The sequence below is a fragment of the Tetrao urogallus genome (genome assembly GCF_951394365.1).
Source record: "Tetrao urogallus genome assembly, chromosome: 14".
Lineage (NCBI taxonomy): Eukaryota > Metazoa > Chordata > Aves > Galliformes > Phasianidae > Tetrao > Tetrao urogallus.
The window spans coordinates 14,692,365-14,712,670 of NC_136827.1; the positions used below are offsets into that span (position 1 = coordinate 14,692,365).

Below are 20,306 nucleotides of genomic sequence, written 5' to 3' on the forward strand. Positions count from 1 at the left end.
AATGAGCAGTGGAAATGTGATAGCTCAAACACTCTGCTGTACTTTAGGCTAGACAGAGGTTGGTAATGGAATGATTTCTGCCCCAAACCCTGCCAAGGGACCCCTCCCACATGGCCCTCATTTCCGCAGTGGCAGAGCTCTGCCAGCCCCAGCGCAGCACTTCTTCACCAGGTCTGAAGGGATCCTTGTCCTTCCTACCTTGTTTGTATTATAAGTTTGTCCCACGAGGCTGCAGACAGAGGTGGAACCCCTAACTCTGAAAATCCCATATATCTGGGCTGCGCCCTTTTCCTTGTCAGAGCATCAAAGGACTTTTGGATGGCTCAGCAAGAAGTTAGTCGTCCTCATGAAATCAGATGTAAGCAGCAGAAAGGTTTTCCTCTATGTTCCTTTATAATCCCTGCTAAAACTCAACTCAGGCTTTACTAGCATATTAATAGAGGCACAATAAATTCGAGGTGTTGGTTTCAATGGGAGCTGCATACCAGCACCGGGCATCCTCAACTCACCCTGGGCAAAGAAAGGCCACGCGCTCTCAGCACCATACTGATGTTCCGTGAGGCAGTGAGCCTGGTGGCTGGTTAGCTAGCACAGCCCAATGGTTTCCCAGCGATACTACAACAAAACTGTCCAGACAAATCTCATTTCAAAAACCTCTCTTATCTCAGCCTATTCAAGTGGTCAGAAGCCTGATTATAGATTAAGAGCAATTTGTTTTCTTTTGTGCCAGATTGATTTTCCATGAAAGCCCACACCAATTGCACGGGAAAATAATTCTACAGTTAATTTTTAAGTTATAATTTCAATGTTGACGATGAGAACAAAACGTATTTCCTTTAATGGCATGGTACACAAAGCTCAGCTGGAAGGCAGAGGCCCAGCAGTGATTTGTTCCCAAAATGTTCTTCAAAATAAATCTCAGAGAAGAACTGCAAACCTATAATTACCATCCCACAGCATAACCAAGAAATAAGACATGTGCTTCTTGCTTATCCAATTCTCTGGGAACACACCCCAAAGTGGAAGGACTTCGTGGACCAAATGATCAGGTTTTAGACACTAGAAGCTGGAGCATGTGTAGAAGAGATGACGTGGCAAACCAGCCCTTTCATTCATGCTCCTACTCATAGGATTTGCTGTGATTTCCCACTAGTATCTCAGTTTTCTAGCTCTTTCTTCCAAAAAAAGTAATAAAAAAATTCTAAACCTTTATATCATTTGTAAGATGGATGTACCACTAACTGTACCTGACTTCTACCTACAACATGAAGCTTGACATGCCTCACTTACCATCTGTTCCTTCTGCTTGCAAGATGAGGAATATTTCTGAGCTGCTTCTGTACATATGTACCAGACCCCAACCTGGCAGCGCCAAGCACCCAGCGGAAGGCCCAGGATTGTTTTCAATCTCTGAGTCTCAGATGTCTCTTTAGACACCCACAGATGAATGAGCTTGAGCAGACAGTTGGCATCGTTTAAAAACTGATCATACTGCAGAGCACACAGTGAGAATAGTTATCTTATCTCACCTATAATGTGCTCTAACCATCTTAAAATCAATTTAAAAGTCATATGGGTTATAACACTGAGCAGTTATAAGCAGATGTATTTCTAAAACATGGGTTCGTATGAGCAGAAAAGGTTGACTAGTAACCCAGTTAAACCTTAGTTTAATTAGTCCTAAGTGCTGGAACATTGTCCTGAAAGCCATGCAGAACTGCCCCCAAAGGAAAGGAACCAAAAATCTCCTATCTGCTAGGTGGGACCATCGGCTCCTTGAGAGAAGACATGGTGAGGAACCAAAACATCACCACCACCAGCACAAATGCCACACCTAGCGCCTTCATTAAGCTTATCTGAAGGGGAAAAGTAGGTAAGAATGACATTTCTCTCCTTTCAAACCAAAGCAGCCATAATATTGTGCTCACAAGTAAAGCATGAAATTGTTCAGACTGAAGTCGGAGGCACATAGGAAGACACTAATGAACAATTCCAATAACTCAGCTCTGTCCTTCTCCAAAATCTGTAGCTATGAGCATCGTCATCCCTGAGCACCCACCTTCGAGCCCGATCCTGTCACACAGGAGGAAATGGTGCAAGTGCAGCTCCGTGCAACGCCGCGGTTGTTCCATATCCTTCTGTTGGTGTGTGCTAAGAGCCTGGCTGGGCTCTTTCACAACCACACCTCCCAACTGTTGGATTAACGCCTCTGTTGCCCAACGCAGGAATCCCACCAGCATCGGTTCACAGCCCTGTTGCCCAACAGGCCAGGTCTGCAGCTCCCTGGAAAAGACAGAGAATGCACTAAGAAGCCTGAACCACCGTAACACGAGCTTGAAAATTGTTTTGTTTTGTTTTCTTTTTCTTTTTTTTTTTTTTTTTTAAGGCAGCTACAAGCAATGTGAAGTAAATTCTGTGACAAATGAGATGGGAAAAACTCAGAGATGGGGCCTTGGGGCAGCACCTGGCATTGCACCACCTTCTGAAGGGAAGTTCTGGGCTCTGCTGTCCTCTAACAGCTGTCTGGGGATTGAAAATAGGTGACAGACAGTAGCCATGGAAGTTTGTTGGCATGCACAAATATTGTTATGCAGACAGGTGTAGAGCTCTAACGAGTTCTGGAAGTTCCAAGTAGTTTAACCAAGATATGCAACCTAAGATCCAACAAATGTAGATGATAATCTGAGGTGTGCTGAAGTCCAAGAGGGAGTGAGGGACCTGGGTCATGGAAAAGCACGAGCTCGCTCGTGAGTCTCAGGTCACTTCTTGCTGGGAGGATGCAGCTCTCCATCTGAGCACTTCAGTAGCTGGAGAAATGAAGGTGAGTAAGCCTGGAAAGATGCAAACAACATATTTATAGAAATACTTGTTTAGTGACTACAAGTGTGAAAAACAGCATTTCCTTCTGGCAGGACAGAGGAGAAAGCAGCAGGGATAAAATCACTGAAATTGCTTGTAAAAATGCCAGGGAAGACCAAAATATTCCAAGGGGCTAATACTGGCTGTAAAAAAGCTTGGAAGCACGAGGCAGGAATTCGTCTCCAGCTGCTTGTTGCAGCTATTTTTTGGGGAAAACACAACATGCAGATGCTCTTTATCAGCTAGAAGTACTCAGTAACATCTGTTTCTCCTCTGAACAAAACACGCGAGCCTTCCAGAGGTCACTGTCTCTTGGAGCTCTTTCCTCTTATGGGAAAGCTCCATGACTGCCCTTCTATAAGAAATATGGAAAAGCTGAATGGAAGGGACAATTAAAATACATTAATCAGCTTGCCTAACAGTTCAATAGCTGAAGTCAAGCAGATGCTAAATGAGCCATTAGAAAACTAATGAGATTTTTTTTTTTTTTAAACTCCATGTCAGTTACGCAATGCAACTGTGGCTTGCGACCATCCATTTCAGAATCTGAAGAGGTTTTAACAAGAACTTCACTGTCAAAAAACAGGGTTCCAGAGAAAAGACTCCATGGATTGATGTCCAGGCTTGGTGAAAATACCAGATGAACGGGAAGAACAGATTTCTATGCAAAAGCATCTGCACTTGTTAGCTTAAGTGAATATGTGTACTAAAACAAACGTTACACCTACGTGTGTTCTCTGCTGTGCTGTTAGAAAGCTGTAATGGGCACATACAGCTGGGGAGGAGGTACTGGAACCAGCAGAGAAAGACAAACTGGTGCCCACAACAGACAATACATGGAACTTTGCCCATCCTCTCCCACAAGCTGAATCCTCTGGATCATATTCTTGTTCCTTATCATTTTTGGCCTAAGTGCGTCCTTGCTTGGGGAAGGAGAAGAAAAAGCGTTAAGAAACGGTTCAACCAAAGCTTCCTGAGAAGTGGGATTGTTCATTTCCATCTGTTAATGTGAGCTAAGACACCCGTTGCTTTACCTGTCTTTCCCAACCAGCTCTAAAAAACCGTTATATTGTACAGATATCTCCAGTGCCTAATATGGCAACGTTGTCTGCTCGGAGTTGTAACACTTGGCTCAGGACTGATTGGCCAACACAACAGACTCACTTTGGAAAACACATAAATACTACAGAGTGCTACTGTAGGACATCTTTGACTCGCTCAAAGGCACGAGATGCCAGCCCTCAGCCTGATCGCCCTGCTCAGCCTGGTGTCCACTGGTGAGTTGGTTTGTCTTGAATCTGTACAGATAGACACTAATCAATTACTGAAATTAATTTCAACGTAAAGCTAAGCTCTTTAAATCTGCTTCTATGATGAAATATAGTAGTGTTTTTACAGATAGACCTATACTGAAGTGCTTTGGTTTCACAGAATAAGTAGTTGGTATTATAGCAGAAACTAATATTAGAAATCTGTGTCTACAGCTTTACTTTCTTTTGCTGTATGTACTTTATCAAGGCCCAAGGCTTCCAGGAAAGCAGTCAAGTATGCATAACGGGTTGCTTGATGTTCTTATAGCTGCAGTTCAGGGCATTATGAAAGCCCACAAACCATCATTTGCTTGTAATTGGGGAGGAAACCTCTCCTCTGTGGCAGAAGTCATAACCATTCTTCTATCTTAACCGTTGCATTTTGTAGCTTACCACTTTCAGATGTACAGCACTAACACAACCCTATCTTTTTTTTCCTCCTCCCCCCCCCCCGTTTTCCTCTTCTGCACGGGCAGTTTTCACCAGGCAGTGGGAGGTGCACCCTCCCCAGCAGGGCAGGCACTGGGCACAGATATGCAGCGGGAACCCTTTCAATAAAATCCGGGGCTGCGACAGATACGGCTGCGGCAATTACGGAGCCAGCAGGTAACAGGGTGGGCATTAAGGACCTGGAGCAGGGGGTGCTTCTTGGCTTTCCTACACCAAGTGTTCACAAAGCAAGAATGAGATTTAACCAAGTTTTTTTAAAAGGCTTACTTAATATTTTGCCTTCTTTCTCCAAGATTTAAGGACAATACACAAAATCACCAGCAGTGCCTTTCATATATCACTCATTGATTTTTCTGCTACACTTCAAATGAAAGAGAGCTTCTCCATGTTTTCTCTTAGTCGCTTTGAGACATTACTTAGCAATCTCACTGAAGGAAATCAGTGTGATTTTGACTAACAGATGTATGGGTAAAGAGTAAAGAAGAGAGACCACTATATATAAAATAGCAGGCTGAGTGGGAACAGCAACGGAAAGCATTCCAACGACTAATGTAATTCATCTTTGCTTCTTCTAAACCAGACTCTTAACTAACAATCATCAATAGAGCTTACAGGAAGCCTTACAAATTACTTCACACAAGCTAAAGATCTGCAGCCACCACTGCCTCTGCATAGGCACCTTGTAACAGAGAAGGTTATGCTGTCCTAAAAAAACACTCAGAGGCCCTTTCAGCTCAGGAAATTCTGTGATTCTGTGATCTCCAGCATAGAACTTAAGGACTGCTAAGTGAGAAAATGCCAAATATACAATTCTATTTGACATGGCATAGATGCATGCTGGTGTGGAACAGGTGTACTCTGATGGTCTGGTGTCCCATGAATTTGGGAGAATTAAAAACATTCATTAGAGTTTGAAATTCTGCCCCCCTTTAAAGTGGACCACTACAAACACTCTGCAATAAGAATACAATTGAAACCACTAACTTCTCCCAATTTCACTGCAGATGTAAAACATTATGTTTCTAGAGAAGCTTTGTACGTAGTCTGAGTGATTTACCTATTAGGCCTGACAGATTGCATAACTACTTAATTATGTCATCAGACAGGGTAAAGGAGAAAAGCACAAGGGCGTGGATGTCATCTGCACTGATGGATCAACAGTGTATGCTCCCTTCAGTGGCCAGCTCTCCGGACCCATTCGATTCTTTCATAACGGAAATGCCATTGATGATGGAGTCCAAATCTCTGGGTCAGGTAAGCAATAACAGCACATGTGTCACAAGGCAGGCACGAGCAATCTTATTTACCTGAGTAAGATATTTCTGTGCCTCTTCAAGTCAAGCAGATTGCTGATTTAGTCTCTCTAGTTCTTATACTGAAGCACAACTACATTGCTGCTTAGAAATACCAAAAGCTCCAGCAGGATGCAGTCTTTTTCTTAGATAGAAAGGAAGAAGGGAGCTGAAACACAGATAGCAGAAAAACAACCCCAAGTCAAACAAAGGAAAAAGTAAAAACAAAGCATCCGAAGTCCTCAGTTTTGCTGAGAGGATATTTTCCAGTCCCTATTCTCCAACTTCCTCTTTTCTTTTTCTTCTTTTCTATAAGGATGTGAGTACTTTCAGGATTCTTGGTACCTTGACTCCATTTCTGCTTCACCACTGTAGCCCCCAGTAACAGCCCAGTAAGGAAGATTTCTTGCACTCTGCCTCAACAGATGCAGCTGGTGTTTGACCTTCCTCTCCCATCTTTTCCAGGTTACTGTGTAAAACTAGTCTGCATTCATCCCATCAGATACCACGGCCAAATCCAGAAAGGGCAACAACTTGGAAGAATGCTGCCAATGCAGAAAGTGTTTCCTGGCATTGTCTCTCACATTCACGTCGAGAACTGTGACCAATCTGATCCTACTCATCTCCTCAGACCTGGTAAAAACAAAACAAAACAAAACCAAGCAACAAACATTTGAGGTTTATCATGAATGAAAATATGTTTAATTGCAAATTACAGTAATATCAAGCAATAGGAGTCTCCTCCATCATAGGGTCTCCTCAAGACATCTGTAAGAGAGAAGACATGCATTATAGCATAACAGGACCATAGAAAGGAAAGAACATGTTTTAGCTTACCATGCTTTATTTTTCACCCCTCAATGCCCTCCCATGGCACAGAAGCATCAAGTCCCAGCAAAGATAGTCAGATGTCTCTTTTGATCCTTCTAACTACTAGCAATGTTTCCAAAATTACATCTCAACTAGATCAGGCATAAAATTTGCACTTGAAAACAATCATCCTAAAGATTTTTGGTGATGATGTAGAAAGACTTAAGGACTTTGATTCCATTAGTGTAGGCATAGAATAAGAAAAATCCAAATCTTCTCCTACCCCTCTGTTTGCACTCTGGTTTATAAATGTGATAATCCTGCTGTGTTGGTTTCCCCTCCCCCCCCCCCCTTGGAAGCACGTTCTTTATATCAGCCAACCCTAATTACAAAGCATTAAAATGTAGTTTGAGGCATTTGTTCCACTTACAATTCCAAACAGGTGACAAATTTTGTGGAGGATCAAACATCAACCGAACACTGCATGATGCAATTCCAGCATGTTCCTTCCTAACTGAAATGAAAGTTGCAAATGTGAAATACATCAAATAAAAACACTACCTTTATTTCCTGTTTCTATATTTCATAGATGTTTTACCACCCCGCCCACCATTCCCACAACACGATACTCACTGGGCAGCAGTATGTTCTGGGAATCCTACGAACGAGATAAGAGGCTGCGATAAATATGGCTGTGGATATTTTGGAGCTCCGAGGTACTTTGAACATGTGGGGTTTTATCATTGCTTTGTTGGGGTAGAGTTGAACCCTGTTTAAGCTCTGACAGTTTAGGTTGAACATAAGGGAACTCTCACTGCAGACGTCATGCAGCACAAGAATGGGTTGCCAACACTGTTCATGAAGCCTCCGTGCTGGGAGGCGTTGGGTTAGACAAAGCCATGCCTGATCTGGTGTTGTGAACAACCCGAGCTGAAGGTAGGGCTAAGCATCCTCCACAGGTACCTTCCAACCAGTACTTCTGTAGCTTTAGAGTTCTATTTCAAAACTAGGGAGAAATAAGCCTCCACCCACACAATTCCCAAAGCTGTAAATCTAACAGACTACATAACATTAGCTTAGCTACCAAAAGAGAATGTCTACAGATTCTTCAGCCATGGTCAATCATGGCAGCACCATCTTAGTACTACTAACCTGTTTTCAGAACTTGCTAAGCGACCTCTCTCTGCATAATGTTAGGTCTGGCAGAGACTTCTCCAATTATGTATTTGTTTTCAGACGCAATGGCAAAGGAGAGAAGCACAAGGGTGTGGATGTCATCTGTGCTGATGGTGCAACAGTGTACGCTCCCTTTTCTGGTGAGCTGTCTGGACCCATTAAATTCTTTCATAATGGAAACGCCATTGATGATGGAGTCCAAATCAGGGGATCAGGTATATAGCTGTTCTCATTTATTTTATTTAACAGTTCATTTTGACTCAAGTTCATGTAGGATATGTTCCCTCACAGGTAGTTGAGTGTACCAGCAAAGCACACATTTCCAGCTGCTGTATTGCCACATTCAGAAATTTCTGCTCCTTTCTTAGCATACAAATATAAGCGTTCAGTCTTAAAGACAGTGAGGGAAGATCTTGCCTTTATGAACTACTATTTAGTTTTGTCTCTACAAAGAGGAAAAAAAAGCTAAAAAGTTTGATTGGGCTGCAAATTGCATGAGAAAAAAATTAAAAACAGGGAGCTTGAGTCCTGTATATTGTCTTCTTGCTTCAGCTGAGAGAAGTGCTTGAATTCTCACCTGTCCCTTCACTTTCCCTTCCCTAATAAGCCAGCAACTCCAACCACTCTCTAAACTTCTTACAATACTTTTGATATTATTGCATTTCCAAAATTGCTATCTCAGTGGAAAGGACAAGAGTTTTTCAAATAGAATTAATACAGGAGAACAAATGTACATCACCTGATTTTTTTCCTTCCTCTTCTTTTTAACCAGGCTTCTGCGTAAAACTGCTGTGCATCCATCCCATCAGATACAGTGGTAGGATTTCTAAGGGACAAGCTCTTGGCAGAATGTTGCCAATGCAAAGAGTATTTCCTGGGATCACATCTCACATTCATGTTGAGAACTGCGATCGCTCAGATCCTACTAGCAATCTTGAAAGGGGGAAACGGAGAAGAAAGTGAAACGGAAGTGTAATAAGTTCTGAATAAATACATCTCAGCATCCAAATGCTGTTTTTGTTCTCACATGGATGGTCTCTCTCAATGAAAGAAGGAAAACGTACTTTACAAATAGAATGAAGTGTACACAGCAGGCACGACAATAAAATACTGCATCAGCAATCTGAGCCTTACTTATTATTGTAAGGCCCAGCATCAACACCTCTGCCAGGTACCAGTGAGGTACTGATTTTTAAGTATTAGTAGTTGTGAATATTGTACCTTAGGCTAGCTTACAAACTTTACTGCATTTTGGAAAACAAAGTTACTGAAGTAATCTTCCTTTCAGTTTTTGAAGGCATCTTAAACTGAGAAAAATTAGAGGGAAATTTATAAGAACATTCCAGAAGACAAAGATACTGTTTAGAATTGTCATACCACGACTGATGCCTCTATAGATTGGCAAGAGGGACTCCAAAATAGAACATGAGATTTTGTTTGAATGGGTATTTGTGGAAAAACAAACAAACAAACAAAAAAACACAAAACGGGAAGTTAGCAATGAGTCACAATAAGCTTTGTCAATGAGTCAGTCAAGAAACTTGGAGATCAGCTTACCCCCTCATGTGGCAGAAAAGGTGCATTGCTGCAAGCTTCTTGCTGGAACTTGGACTTTCTGGAGTGACCCTACAAATCATCTTCATCCCTTAGGTGTAGATTCTGCACTTTACGTGGAGGTTTTTAGTTATTCAACATCCTTGCATTACACACTGAAGAGAGGGATGTTGAGAAGGTAGAAATAATACACGCATTGTACCACCAACACAACACTGAAATCTAACATTAAAACTAAAATTCAGCATTAACCATGTCAAGTGCTACCCGTAAATTGGTATTTCACATGAAGACTAATGAATCAATTTGGTTGATATTATCAGTTGGTCTTCCTTATTCACATCATTCTGAACAAATATACCAAAAGAAGTCACCATAGAAAGATTTTCTTCGCTAATAAACACAGGCCCATTTTCAAGCTTGGAACTGGAGCAATCCAACATCAGCAACTTCACAGAAAAGCTGCTCCATTAACAGAGAAAGGGACAATATTCAAATAAGCATTTTAAAGTTCCCCCCTCGTGTTTCATTTCTGTATGTAACCACTAGAGACTTGTACTTCATTAATTCATTAGTGAATTCCATCATGTTGGCTACAGGGACATAAAGGACTCTAGAACTACTGAACCCTCTAAAAGATTTGCCAGCATATCTAAATCTCTACTTTGAGGAACAAATGTGAAAGGACAATTATTAATTCCCTGTTACTCCAACAGCTCCACTACCTCTCTAGGTTTGTCATGTTAGAAACGTGACACAACTCAACCTAAAGGGAAGATAAGCAGTGCAACAGACAGATAAGAGTCTGGGATCAGTGCAGATATTAGATCAGTTTATTATGTTTACAGTTAAAGCAAATCACACATCTTAAACCAAGAACTGCTTGGAAATACCTCAGTCTTTTTTTCAATCCCCTGACTTATGGAAGCAAATGCTTGGGTAGTAAGTGCTAGTAACCAGAGCCAGATGCTTCTTTTCTTAATTGTGCAACAAGCAACAACACATTATTGATTTAGACATGCATTATATGCTATTGGAATTCCTTTAGCTTGTAACTGTGAACAAGTCTGATCAAAACAACAGAGGTTTAAGCCTCTATTTTTTTTTCTTAACTGTAGAAAAGTATAACCATAGAAGAAACTATTTGACATTTTATCAGATGTGACAAATACCACCAGTAAATTAGATGTAGACTTCTTATTACAAACAGGAATATAGTAATGCAGTATGAAAAAAATTACAGAAAAATTTGTATACTACACATTTCAATTCACAAACTGTGCAAAAATGTTATCGCAAAAATACATACTCTACTTCACATCAACTCCCTATTCCTTTCCACTGTAAAGAAAAAAATCTTCATCAAAAAAGCAATTAATAACAAATAGTAAACAATCTCACAATCCCTCCCAAACCAGAAGTCTCAGCATCTCCTCCAGCAATACATAACTCTAGAAATCAGGGCTTACAGCACAGCTCTATACAAGAAAGGCAAGACAAGACTCCTGAAAGTCATTTCAACCTCTAACAGGCAATTTTTTTTGAAATGCTCTAAACCCTTGACTTCAGAAAGTGATTAAAGACAATTGCATTCCATTGATCCTTCTTTTCCACTAGCCACATTCCTGAGATTCTTATCTCTTAATAAAAAGAGCCCAGAACAGCATTCAGATGTCAACCTTTGTAATCAAAGATAGGAACTCTCAAACTCAGAAGTGCTTTGTCATTCTTCCAAGCAATCAATCTACTTTTAAATTCGTTAACTTCAATGCAATCTCTTCTCCATCCACTTAATGCATGAGATAGAAAAACAACATACTGTACAATGCTGTCTCTATAGTTTAGCTAATCTGATAAAGTGACTTAAAGTGCAACTGAAGATCTGAAAGCGTTTTTTGTTGTTGCAGAAACTCATTTACAACATTTTAATACACTGTCAGGAGTTTAAACTAGATTATATTTCAATAACCTGGGCTGGTGTTTTTTATGTACAAACTTTTACATGTGTAACAAGAATGTTTTGAGAAACAGCTGCATAAAATTTCATGACAAATAAAAGTCTTAATGAACTCCAAGTTATATCCAGCTTCCCATAAAGTTAGCTTTACCCAAGGAGAAAAATTTCTCTTCTATTATTCTGACTACAGCAGAAAGACTTAAAGACAGACATGAGAAAGAAGTTCAATTTGAATGAAACATTTAAACTGGAGCTCCGAGAAGCTCAAGTTGACTGAAGTATGAAGCACCTGTAAACCAGACCTATTTTCAGTGTCAAGTACACTTAATCTATTTTCTATTTTAATATATCATTAACATTCTTGAATATCTTACTGTTACTCTACTAGAGGTTCTCAAGGTAAAAAAAAAAATCTAATATGAAAATAATTTTTCACATTTTGTTTTAAAAAAATCTTTATTTGCATAGAAAGTAACGCCCTGATTTTACCTGTCTACCCACAGATGAAGAGTGTTTACCATGTTGGCATCATATCAGGAAACCACATTCTTCCAAGGTGTTTGGAGACTTCCAAATGAAGTCGATCTAAGCTATAATCATTATCTGGAATCAGTACCTCCTCCATTATAGAGAGCTGTGTGAGCCTGCCTCCACACATCTTCACAAATTCAATAAAACCCCTGCAAGTTACTTCACATTCCCCAAGTCCCATTGCTGTTAAGTTCTTACAGCGCTGAGCAATCTGAATAAGTTCATCATCCAAAGGTTGAAGTCCATTAGCACACACAACCAACTCAATTAACCTCGGGCAATTCAGGCCAATACGACCTAGCATTGCTTTGCTTACTGCACGACCAAAGTAAAGGTGCGTAACAGGGGTTTCCTCTCTGAAGAAAGCATCAAATTCTTCTTCATATAGGAAAAAATACATCACAATGTTGACTTTGGGGGAGTGTTTAACAAAAGCATCCCAGCTTTGCTTTTTAATAGTGTGAAATTCCACCTGTCCAGGATTTTCACTCACAACGTCTATGCGGAGGTGCTCAAGGTCCACGTGTTTTTCACTTGAAAGAGCCAGCAACAGCTCATCACTCAGTATGTAGTAGTTCAGAGCCAGCTCCTTAAGTCCATGACACTGGTCAGCAACGCAAAGAACTCCTGAGAAACAAAAGAAACTGATCTGTAAAATGACAAGTGAACATAAGCACAGCAGTGTGCTGCAATGCTCAAGCAAATATTATGTCTACTGACTTGAATGCTCATGCCTATAACAAAAAAAAAAAAACAAAAAACAAAACAAACACAACAAAAAACCAAAGTATGATAGAAGTTCAGAGTATACTTTCATGGGGTTTTGGCCACAAATAGTTATCAGCAAGGTCTGGTAAGATCCAGCTGAACTTGCCACTGTTCCCTTTCCCAGAGCTCATTCCTTCAGCACTTATCTGAGAGCTCTTTTTAAGTGAACATCAGCTGCCAAGTTGAGCTTGAAAGCTAAAACCTCCCTGAGCTAAGACAAATAACACACTGCTCTTGATCTGCTGGAACAGGGTTCACAGATTAAATTGCCTTTTGTGGATGAATACAGGAGAAAGACTAACCCAGCTTTCCCTTTACCTTGCTCCAGGGTTTCAGGAGAAAGGTAACTGAAGGTCCTTTGAGCTTCCCATCTAGAGCCTTTCAATGGAATCAGCCACTTGCCAAGCTATACTTAAATGAGCAAGTTCATGCTGCTAGATCTGGGCACAGGAGGACACTATAGAAATTGAAAGACTCTTGCTCTTTCACTACTAGTTTTAAAATTCATTTACTCCTTCTGTTTTTATTAATACAACTTTGAAGCATTAACTTTTTTTTGCTCAGTAAGTTGAACTCACAGCATTTTGCAAAACAGTTATTCATAGTTGCTTTCATATCCCTCAGCCCATCAATTAATAATAAATTCATCTGGGATTTTGCACATACAATCCCACAAAATGTCAGTTCAATTTACAAGGTTGCACATTTACATAAACTGTCTAAATACAGTACATGAATAATTGTTTCAAAAGTAGGTCTCAACTATTGTTTTATGTTGCTTTTCTACTATATTTTTCATGCTTATTCACTACTCACCAGCAGGTGATACGTGAGGACAGCTGCTCATTTTAAGCAGTTTTAAAGTATCGCTGTTGTTAGCAACAAGAACCTTCAAAGAAGGATCATCAAGTGGTGTGTCATCTATCTTGATTGATGATAATGACTTGGAGTTTACAAAAACTACTGTCAATGCTGAAGCAAAGTGAGCCTGTTTGAATGAATTGAAAGAGGAAAAAAAAGTTTTATGAAAGACAGGTGGAGCTTCATCAAAACTTCAGGTTTTGCAACCATAAAAACTTCAAAAATAATTACTTCTTAGGTATCCCCTTTATTGTGTAAAGAATATATGCTTATCATTGTTTAGATTAATTTTTCTTGAAATATGATTTCTAAGTTATATTTTATTTAAAAAAAAAAAAAAAAAAAGAATGGAGTACCTTAGAGACATTCATGAAGCTTGGTTTTGCTGTAGAAATCAAACCCAGTGTCTTGATAGAACAGTTCACCAACTGAGAAAGGATGTTACAGGCTGCTTCTGCTGACTCAGTACTACTATCAACCTGCACAAGCAATTTAAAAATCATGAAGTTATTCTTTACTACATTTCAGAAAATAGCATCACTGATGGCCAATACTGCAAGGTCCACAACCACTCAAGCTGCACCACACCAGGCTTCATTTACCACAAAAACAGGAAAGGAACAATAATTAGAAATTTCAAGACAGAGTTTAGAAAGGTCAGTAGTAAAAAATATGTCCAAGTATTGACAGTTCTTTCTAGTATGAACAGACCCACAGGTCTAGGCTGTCTTTTCAAATAAGCTCAAGCCTATCCAAATAACTACAAGTAGCGCCAGTCTGATCAACAATGGTACATATGTACTTTAAGTACAATTTCCAGACTTTTACAGCAGAAACAGAGTTAAGATCTAGACATCCTCAGCAAACTAAACCATTTTGCCTGCATGGGGAAAGCTTTGCATCTCGAATAATGAACTGATTTCCTCATTCAGCTGTAAGATCAATGACCAACTTCGGACAAATCACCATTTCATCTTGTGTTCCTCCTTTTAATAGCCAAGATGACAGACAGTTTCAATACCTGAAGAACTGAGGCATAATTAAGTGCCTGAAAAAGGGCACAAGCTGCAGAAACAGATATTAGATTGCCAGTTCACTATCATCTGCTACCTGGTGTGCAAAAGTAAGAGGTATTTAATAACTTATCATCCATGGATCTCCAAACATCAAACTCCTAACACTGCTAATAAAAAGCAGCTTTGGATTTGTATCCAAGTTTTAGCATCAGTTTTCTTCTACTTTTCCTTCATATATATGACTACCTCCTCTTAACAAGTGACTATAAACTGTTAACAAAGCAAATTCAATTTCAACAATGATCTTCTCAGATAAATTATTAGTAAACCCACACCAACTAATCAAATAAGACCAAGTTTATACAGTCCTGAGACTACTAATATAACCTTCCTTTAAATCAAGGTTACTGTTACTTCGCTACATCCTTACTTATCAAGCACCTGAATATACATGGAGAACATCTTCCCCCCATTCACATGAATTTTAAAATTTCAAGTTGTTCTTCACAGTACAGACAGTTTTGCAAAATTACACACATAAGACTTCAGTTCACTTCCTCCAATTCATCAGTGTGTAAGAAATGTTTATCCACACAACAATCTGCTGAGATCTCAGACTGCCACCAACACTGGAGCAGAGGAACTCTGCAGCATGTTCTGAAAAACATAATTTAATCTTCAGTGCAGTATCACATAACGTTAGCTCTTCCCTTACTTTGCAGAGATTAAAGTGTAGAAATCAGAAAGAAACAATGAGTATGTGTGAAAAACAAGTTGTTCCAGTAACTGTCTTTTTAAATATAACACTTCCCAGGGATAACACTTGGGACCACCAACACATACGATTTGATTCTCTGCAGGCAGAGAAGCTGCATACATCATGCAGAGCAATGTAACAAAAAAGCCTCCATTCACCCAAGACTTTACCTTGAAGCTGACATACTGCAGATGATCAGCGTGCCTCTTGATAATCTGCTGAATTAGATCAGGATGAGTAGACTTTAAGTAAGAAGTAGCCGGCTGGCTGAGTTCAAATTCAAACCTCCTCCAGAGATCTGGGATGTGAAAAACTTCGTTCCACCTTCGGCAGACGGACGATGCCCTGGCTCGATCTACCAAAGGCAGGAACTGGAAAATGCGCAGAATAACGTGGTGTGGAAGGCTTCCCCAGTCTATTGAGGCATGGGGGTCAGACTCACTAAAGGCTGACCCATATAAGCAAGTTTTCTGTTTTTTGTTTTCCTGTGATGTTTGAGGAACTGCATTTTCATCCGTAACTTTCTGCCTAGCTCTCTTCATCATGAAAGTTTCAGGCACTGGACCAACCCAATGTATTCAAATTGTGCAAGAGTCTTGAAAGTCCTCACGTGCAGTAGATCTCTAGAAAAATAAAGAAATTAGGGAAGAAAGGCAATAAAGACAGGGAAAACACAGTAAGAGATAAATAAACCATGTTACTAACCTGCCATTTTTGCTATTAAAAACTTGTGTCCATGTGTTAATGTCTAGCATATAGACACGAGCAAGGACCTTGCTTCTCAACACCATTTGTTCGCACAAATTATACTACTTGATTTTGGTACAAACAAGTTTAAAAAAAAAGTTTCCTAATTTACCAGGTGCAGTTTAACCTGTTACTACTTGAGAGTGTATCGATCATTTTGTAGAAAAGTAGTATTTAAGAGCAATATACTTTAGTAAGAGCAAATTAGATACCTTTAAGCAAATCTCAGACTACAAGAATTCTAACATCTACAGAAGCCAATTCCCAAGAACTTCCTACAAGCAACAACAAACATTAACATGCGTGCCTCCAGAAGAATCCAATTCAATACTCTTGCTCACCTCCTTCACAGACCTTTTAAAAGACAAAAAACAAAAACAGCTGCCAAACATAGAAAAGCCTGCACAACTAACAGCAACAACATACTCTACAGGCCTGTCAGCAAAACAAGAGCAAGAAGTAAGATTCTCATGCTGGTTTTTTTTTGGCACAGAAGACAATGATCTCACAACACAGCGAAGTACAGTACTCCACCAAACCACCTTTGTCATCTGAACCAGGGATTAAAGAAGAGCAGGAAGAGTTTCGATTTCATATTCTGGCACAGGGCAGCCTACCTAAATCCATTCAACACTGAATTCTATTCTGCAGTTAATCCTCAACAGTTTTAACTGTTTCAAGAGCTGCTTCATTTTACAGTGGGCTGAGGACCCTTCCCAAAGGCTCTGCTAATTACACATTCAGCCTGATCTCCTATCTGCAACCAGCCTGAAGGGAAATTTTGCATTACTTTACCACATATTCCTCACAAATCAACAGAACACAACTATTTTTGGTTGAACTGTCTTTCCATGACAACCCTCACAGGACGCTTTTTCTGGGATTCAACTCTATTTAATGTTATTTCTCTCCTCTTTAAGCATTAAATAAAGAAACTAAGAAATAACACTGGTTCTAATTCTTACTCCAGTTTATTCATTTTTTCTGATGCATTTCCAAAAACAAAATGTAGCAATAAGAATAAAGATCTGGTAAATTTCAAATATTCACAGACAAATTCAGCCTGATGTTCACATTTTGTTTTATTCTATCCCTTCTCTTGAGTTCTTTGGTTTACTGTGATTCTCAGGCAGCTGTAAAGCCTACTGACCTGCTCCACCTGACTTACACACTTTTTTGCTCCTAAAGGCCACACGTCACAGCACGAGTGAGGCCTTTGGAGATCACTGCTCCATGCACACAGAAAATATCCATCTTGTAACACCACACTAACCCTGTAACACCACACTAACCCTTGACCTCTGCCCAATGCAAGCCTCTTCTCTGCTCTCTCTGACAGGATATTAAAAAAAAATCACATATCTGCATTATCTTGCACTTAAGAAGAGTATAAGCATTTGCTCTCAGCTCTTAAAAGAGAGCAACTCAATCACAGTTCTGATTTCAGTATATTAAATGCCCAAAATGTTGGACTAAGAAGCACAGCATGTATTTGACATTTAGGGTGAAACTTTTCCTTAGTATCTCATTATGGTGGAAAAAAACCAAAACAACCCAGGAATACCCACCAAACGCCAGACCATCCTGCCAAAAATGCTGATATTTTCACAGCTGACACATCCTGATCTGCAGGCTGTTGAGTGACTGACATACAAGTGTAACAATCCACTCTTATGAAAAAGAAAGCACACACCTCCTTTGAGAAGAGAGGAAGGAGAGCCTACACAACTCAGAGCTGTCTGCATGACCAGCTTCTCTAATGCTTGACCTAACAAACTGTCTCAACCACCAAGGAATTTATTCCAGCAGAAGTTTTCCCCTCAGTCTCTTTAAGGCTACACTTATGATAGAAACAAGTAATACCCACAGAGAAATAAGTATTAACACTGCATTATATTTAATAACTGGATCTGTTCTTCCCTGAATAGACACGTGCCTTACGTAACAACTGGGGAAAGCCTGCAACTCAGAGAAAACGGTGAGTGGTACGCATACATTTCAACATACCCTGCTTCAAAACAAAGCAGTATTTCTACATTAGTATTACTTATGTAATGAAGATGAAAGCTCAGCATGAATAAGCACTTTGCTACTACCATTATCATCCACATAATTCAAATTGTCATCTACGTGACAACATTTTATGACTTTTGAGTTCTTTAAGTCACACAATGAACAGGCATTCCAAAGTATTACAGGTGGATGTAGTAATCAACAGTTGCATAATACATACTCTCTCTTTCAGTTACTGGTAGCTGAGCTAAGTTTAGTTTGAGTCAATTACCATCTAATTTTTTTCCCTCCTCTCTCCTTTGAAGGTGCTGAAGAAGCCAGCTATTTTCTAAAACTGAGGTCAAGACAAAAAAAATTAAATGCTGTTGCCTGAGAAGCATTTCTATGCTTCTGAAATTGTCATGCCTATCTATAGCATCTCAGTAGAATGTTAAGTCCTGAAAACAAGAAATAAGAGTTCACTTTCTTTTTTTAAACTTTCTTGAGCTTCAGAAGGTGCAGCTTTAGCTCCCACAAAGAGGTCCTGACATAGAAAAAAACCCCCAGAAAAGCCACCATTCCCCCACCACAAAGGCCAGGCTATGCATGAGATTCAGTACATCCAAAGACCAAAACGATGTGACAAGGTACAAATGGTACATATAATATACACACTCTCAGCGACAGAGAGTGGCCACAATTTGTCCTCGTTGCTACTACATACCTTTAACACTGATAATTCTGCAAGTTTTACCTTTAGTACTGCAGTACGTTTTAATGCAGCAAAATTACACTGTCCTACTTTGCAAGATGCAAAGTCAGCAAAAAGTTCCACCAGTTGTCTACAACAAAGCTTTCACCACATGTGAAGCCCTAATATTCACTATGAAGGTGTAAATGCCTATTTTGCTTCGAGTACCTGAGTGAGGAAAAGTATGTGAGATTATGTTTGTTTCTATTTCAGAACTTAATTGAAGTAAATAATAGTTCCACGTGACATAACCAGGGTAGTAGTCAATGAAACATGTACATGCACACATACCTCCGAAGAATGTGGAAGTTCCTGTCAAGTTACCAGCACCTTTTTGGTATCTGAACATCCATCCCACTGTTGAGTCATCCTGTATGTGTGCAAGGATTCCTTAACCAGAAGGCAGGGATGGGTCCCAAAAGATGAACTGACCTGTGAAGCCATTGACCAAAAAAACAAAACTGTTCTGCAAAGTTTGGGAGACCCAAAGGAAGGACTAAGGTCAGTTTTGGAACCAAGACTGAGAGGAATAGTACACTGTGCTGTAAGGCAGATATGGCAGCAGAACAACAAAAGTGGAAAGGAAATTAGTTCTACCAAATGTCATCTGAAAACTATCATTTAACTAATGGAAAGGTGCACGTGTTAGCATAAATCTAGATTTAGCATCACCTACAGTTTTATCCACATCAGTGTTTTTATGCAGCAAGAAAACACTTCCGAATTCTTGATTTGTATATATGTGTATATATATATATATATTTTTTTTTTAGGAAGTTATGCACCTAGATAATAAGTACTGTTGTCTTTTTTTCTGCTCTCTGTGTACAATAATTAAAGATACAACCCCTAATATTGTAAGATGTAAGGACTTTTAGTTTAAAATACTATTCAGCTGTACCATAAAAGTGTACTTACTGCACCACTATAAACATGACAGTAAAACTACTTTCGCTAATTAAACTTTGTGTGAAGAAAAAGACACTGATGCATGAATGGATGTGCTCCCATCTGCTAATATATGAATAATAGCATGAAGGAGTATCTTGGTCTGCTGTAAGAAGGTATACCTGAGACCTCCAAAATCAGTTACCCATTGGACAGCATTTGAAGAAGTTTCAACGGAAAGTTATAGGAACAGCTACACCTACCTGGCTAAACTACAATAGGTTCAAAATGAAAACACAGATTTAAAATCTGAATGGCATTACAACATTAGGATGCTTTCAAAGTTGTCTCTTCAATTAAAAATAAGATTTCTAGTAGATTTTTATTGCTAAACTTTCTAATAATTATTTTAAAAACCAGAGACATCAGGCTTTAGATTGTCCTGAGTCCTAAGTCATAACATCATCTTTTAAAAACTACACAGTCAGTATCAGCCTTATAATTTAACACAGACACAGCACACATTTTAGATACAAACACAACAGAGCAGCAGCCCCTCATCTCTTAAGCAAAACCAAACTCAAACG

At 39.5% G+C, this 20,306-nt stretch overlaps 2 protein-coding genes across 2 annotated transcripts; one reads left to right on the forward strand and one right to left on the reverse strand.

The window, feature by feature from the left end:
* Positions 1-4,090: 4,090 nt before the first annotated feature.
* Positions 4,091-8,860, forward strand: LECT2 (leukocyte cell derived chemotaxin 2; the record flags this gene model as incomplete). The annotated part of the gene is made up of 7 exons (XM_079542271.1): positions 4,091-4,136; positions 4,646-4,775; positions 5,722-5,873; positions 6,377-6,547; positions 7,311-7,437; positions 7,958-8,112; positions 8,670-8,860. 7 exons carry the CDS (start codon positions 4,091-4,093, stop codon positions 8,858-8,860), a joined length of 972 nt encoding a protein of 323 aa, XP_079398397.1.
* A 3,062-nt stretch (positions 8,861-11,922) lies between these two features.
* LOC306951667 (F-box/LRR-repeat protein 21-like) lies at positions 11,923-15,886 on the reverse strand (the record flags this gene model as incomplete). The annotated part of the gene is made up of 4 exons (XM_079542212.1): positions 11,923-12,566; positions 13,524-13,695; positions 13,925-14,047; positions 15,512-15,886. The coding sequence occupies 4 exons, from the start codon at positions 15,884-15,886 to the stop codon at positions 11,923-11,925; spliced, it is 1,314 nt and encodes a 437-aa protein (XP_079398338.1).
* Between the last annotated feature and the right edge of the window lie 4,420 nt (positions 15,887-20,306).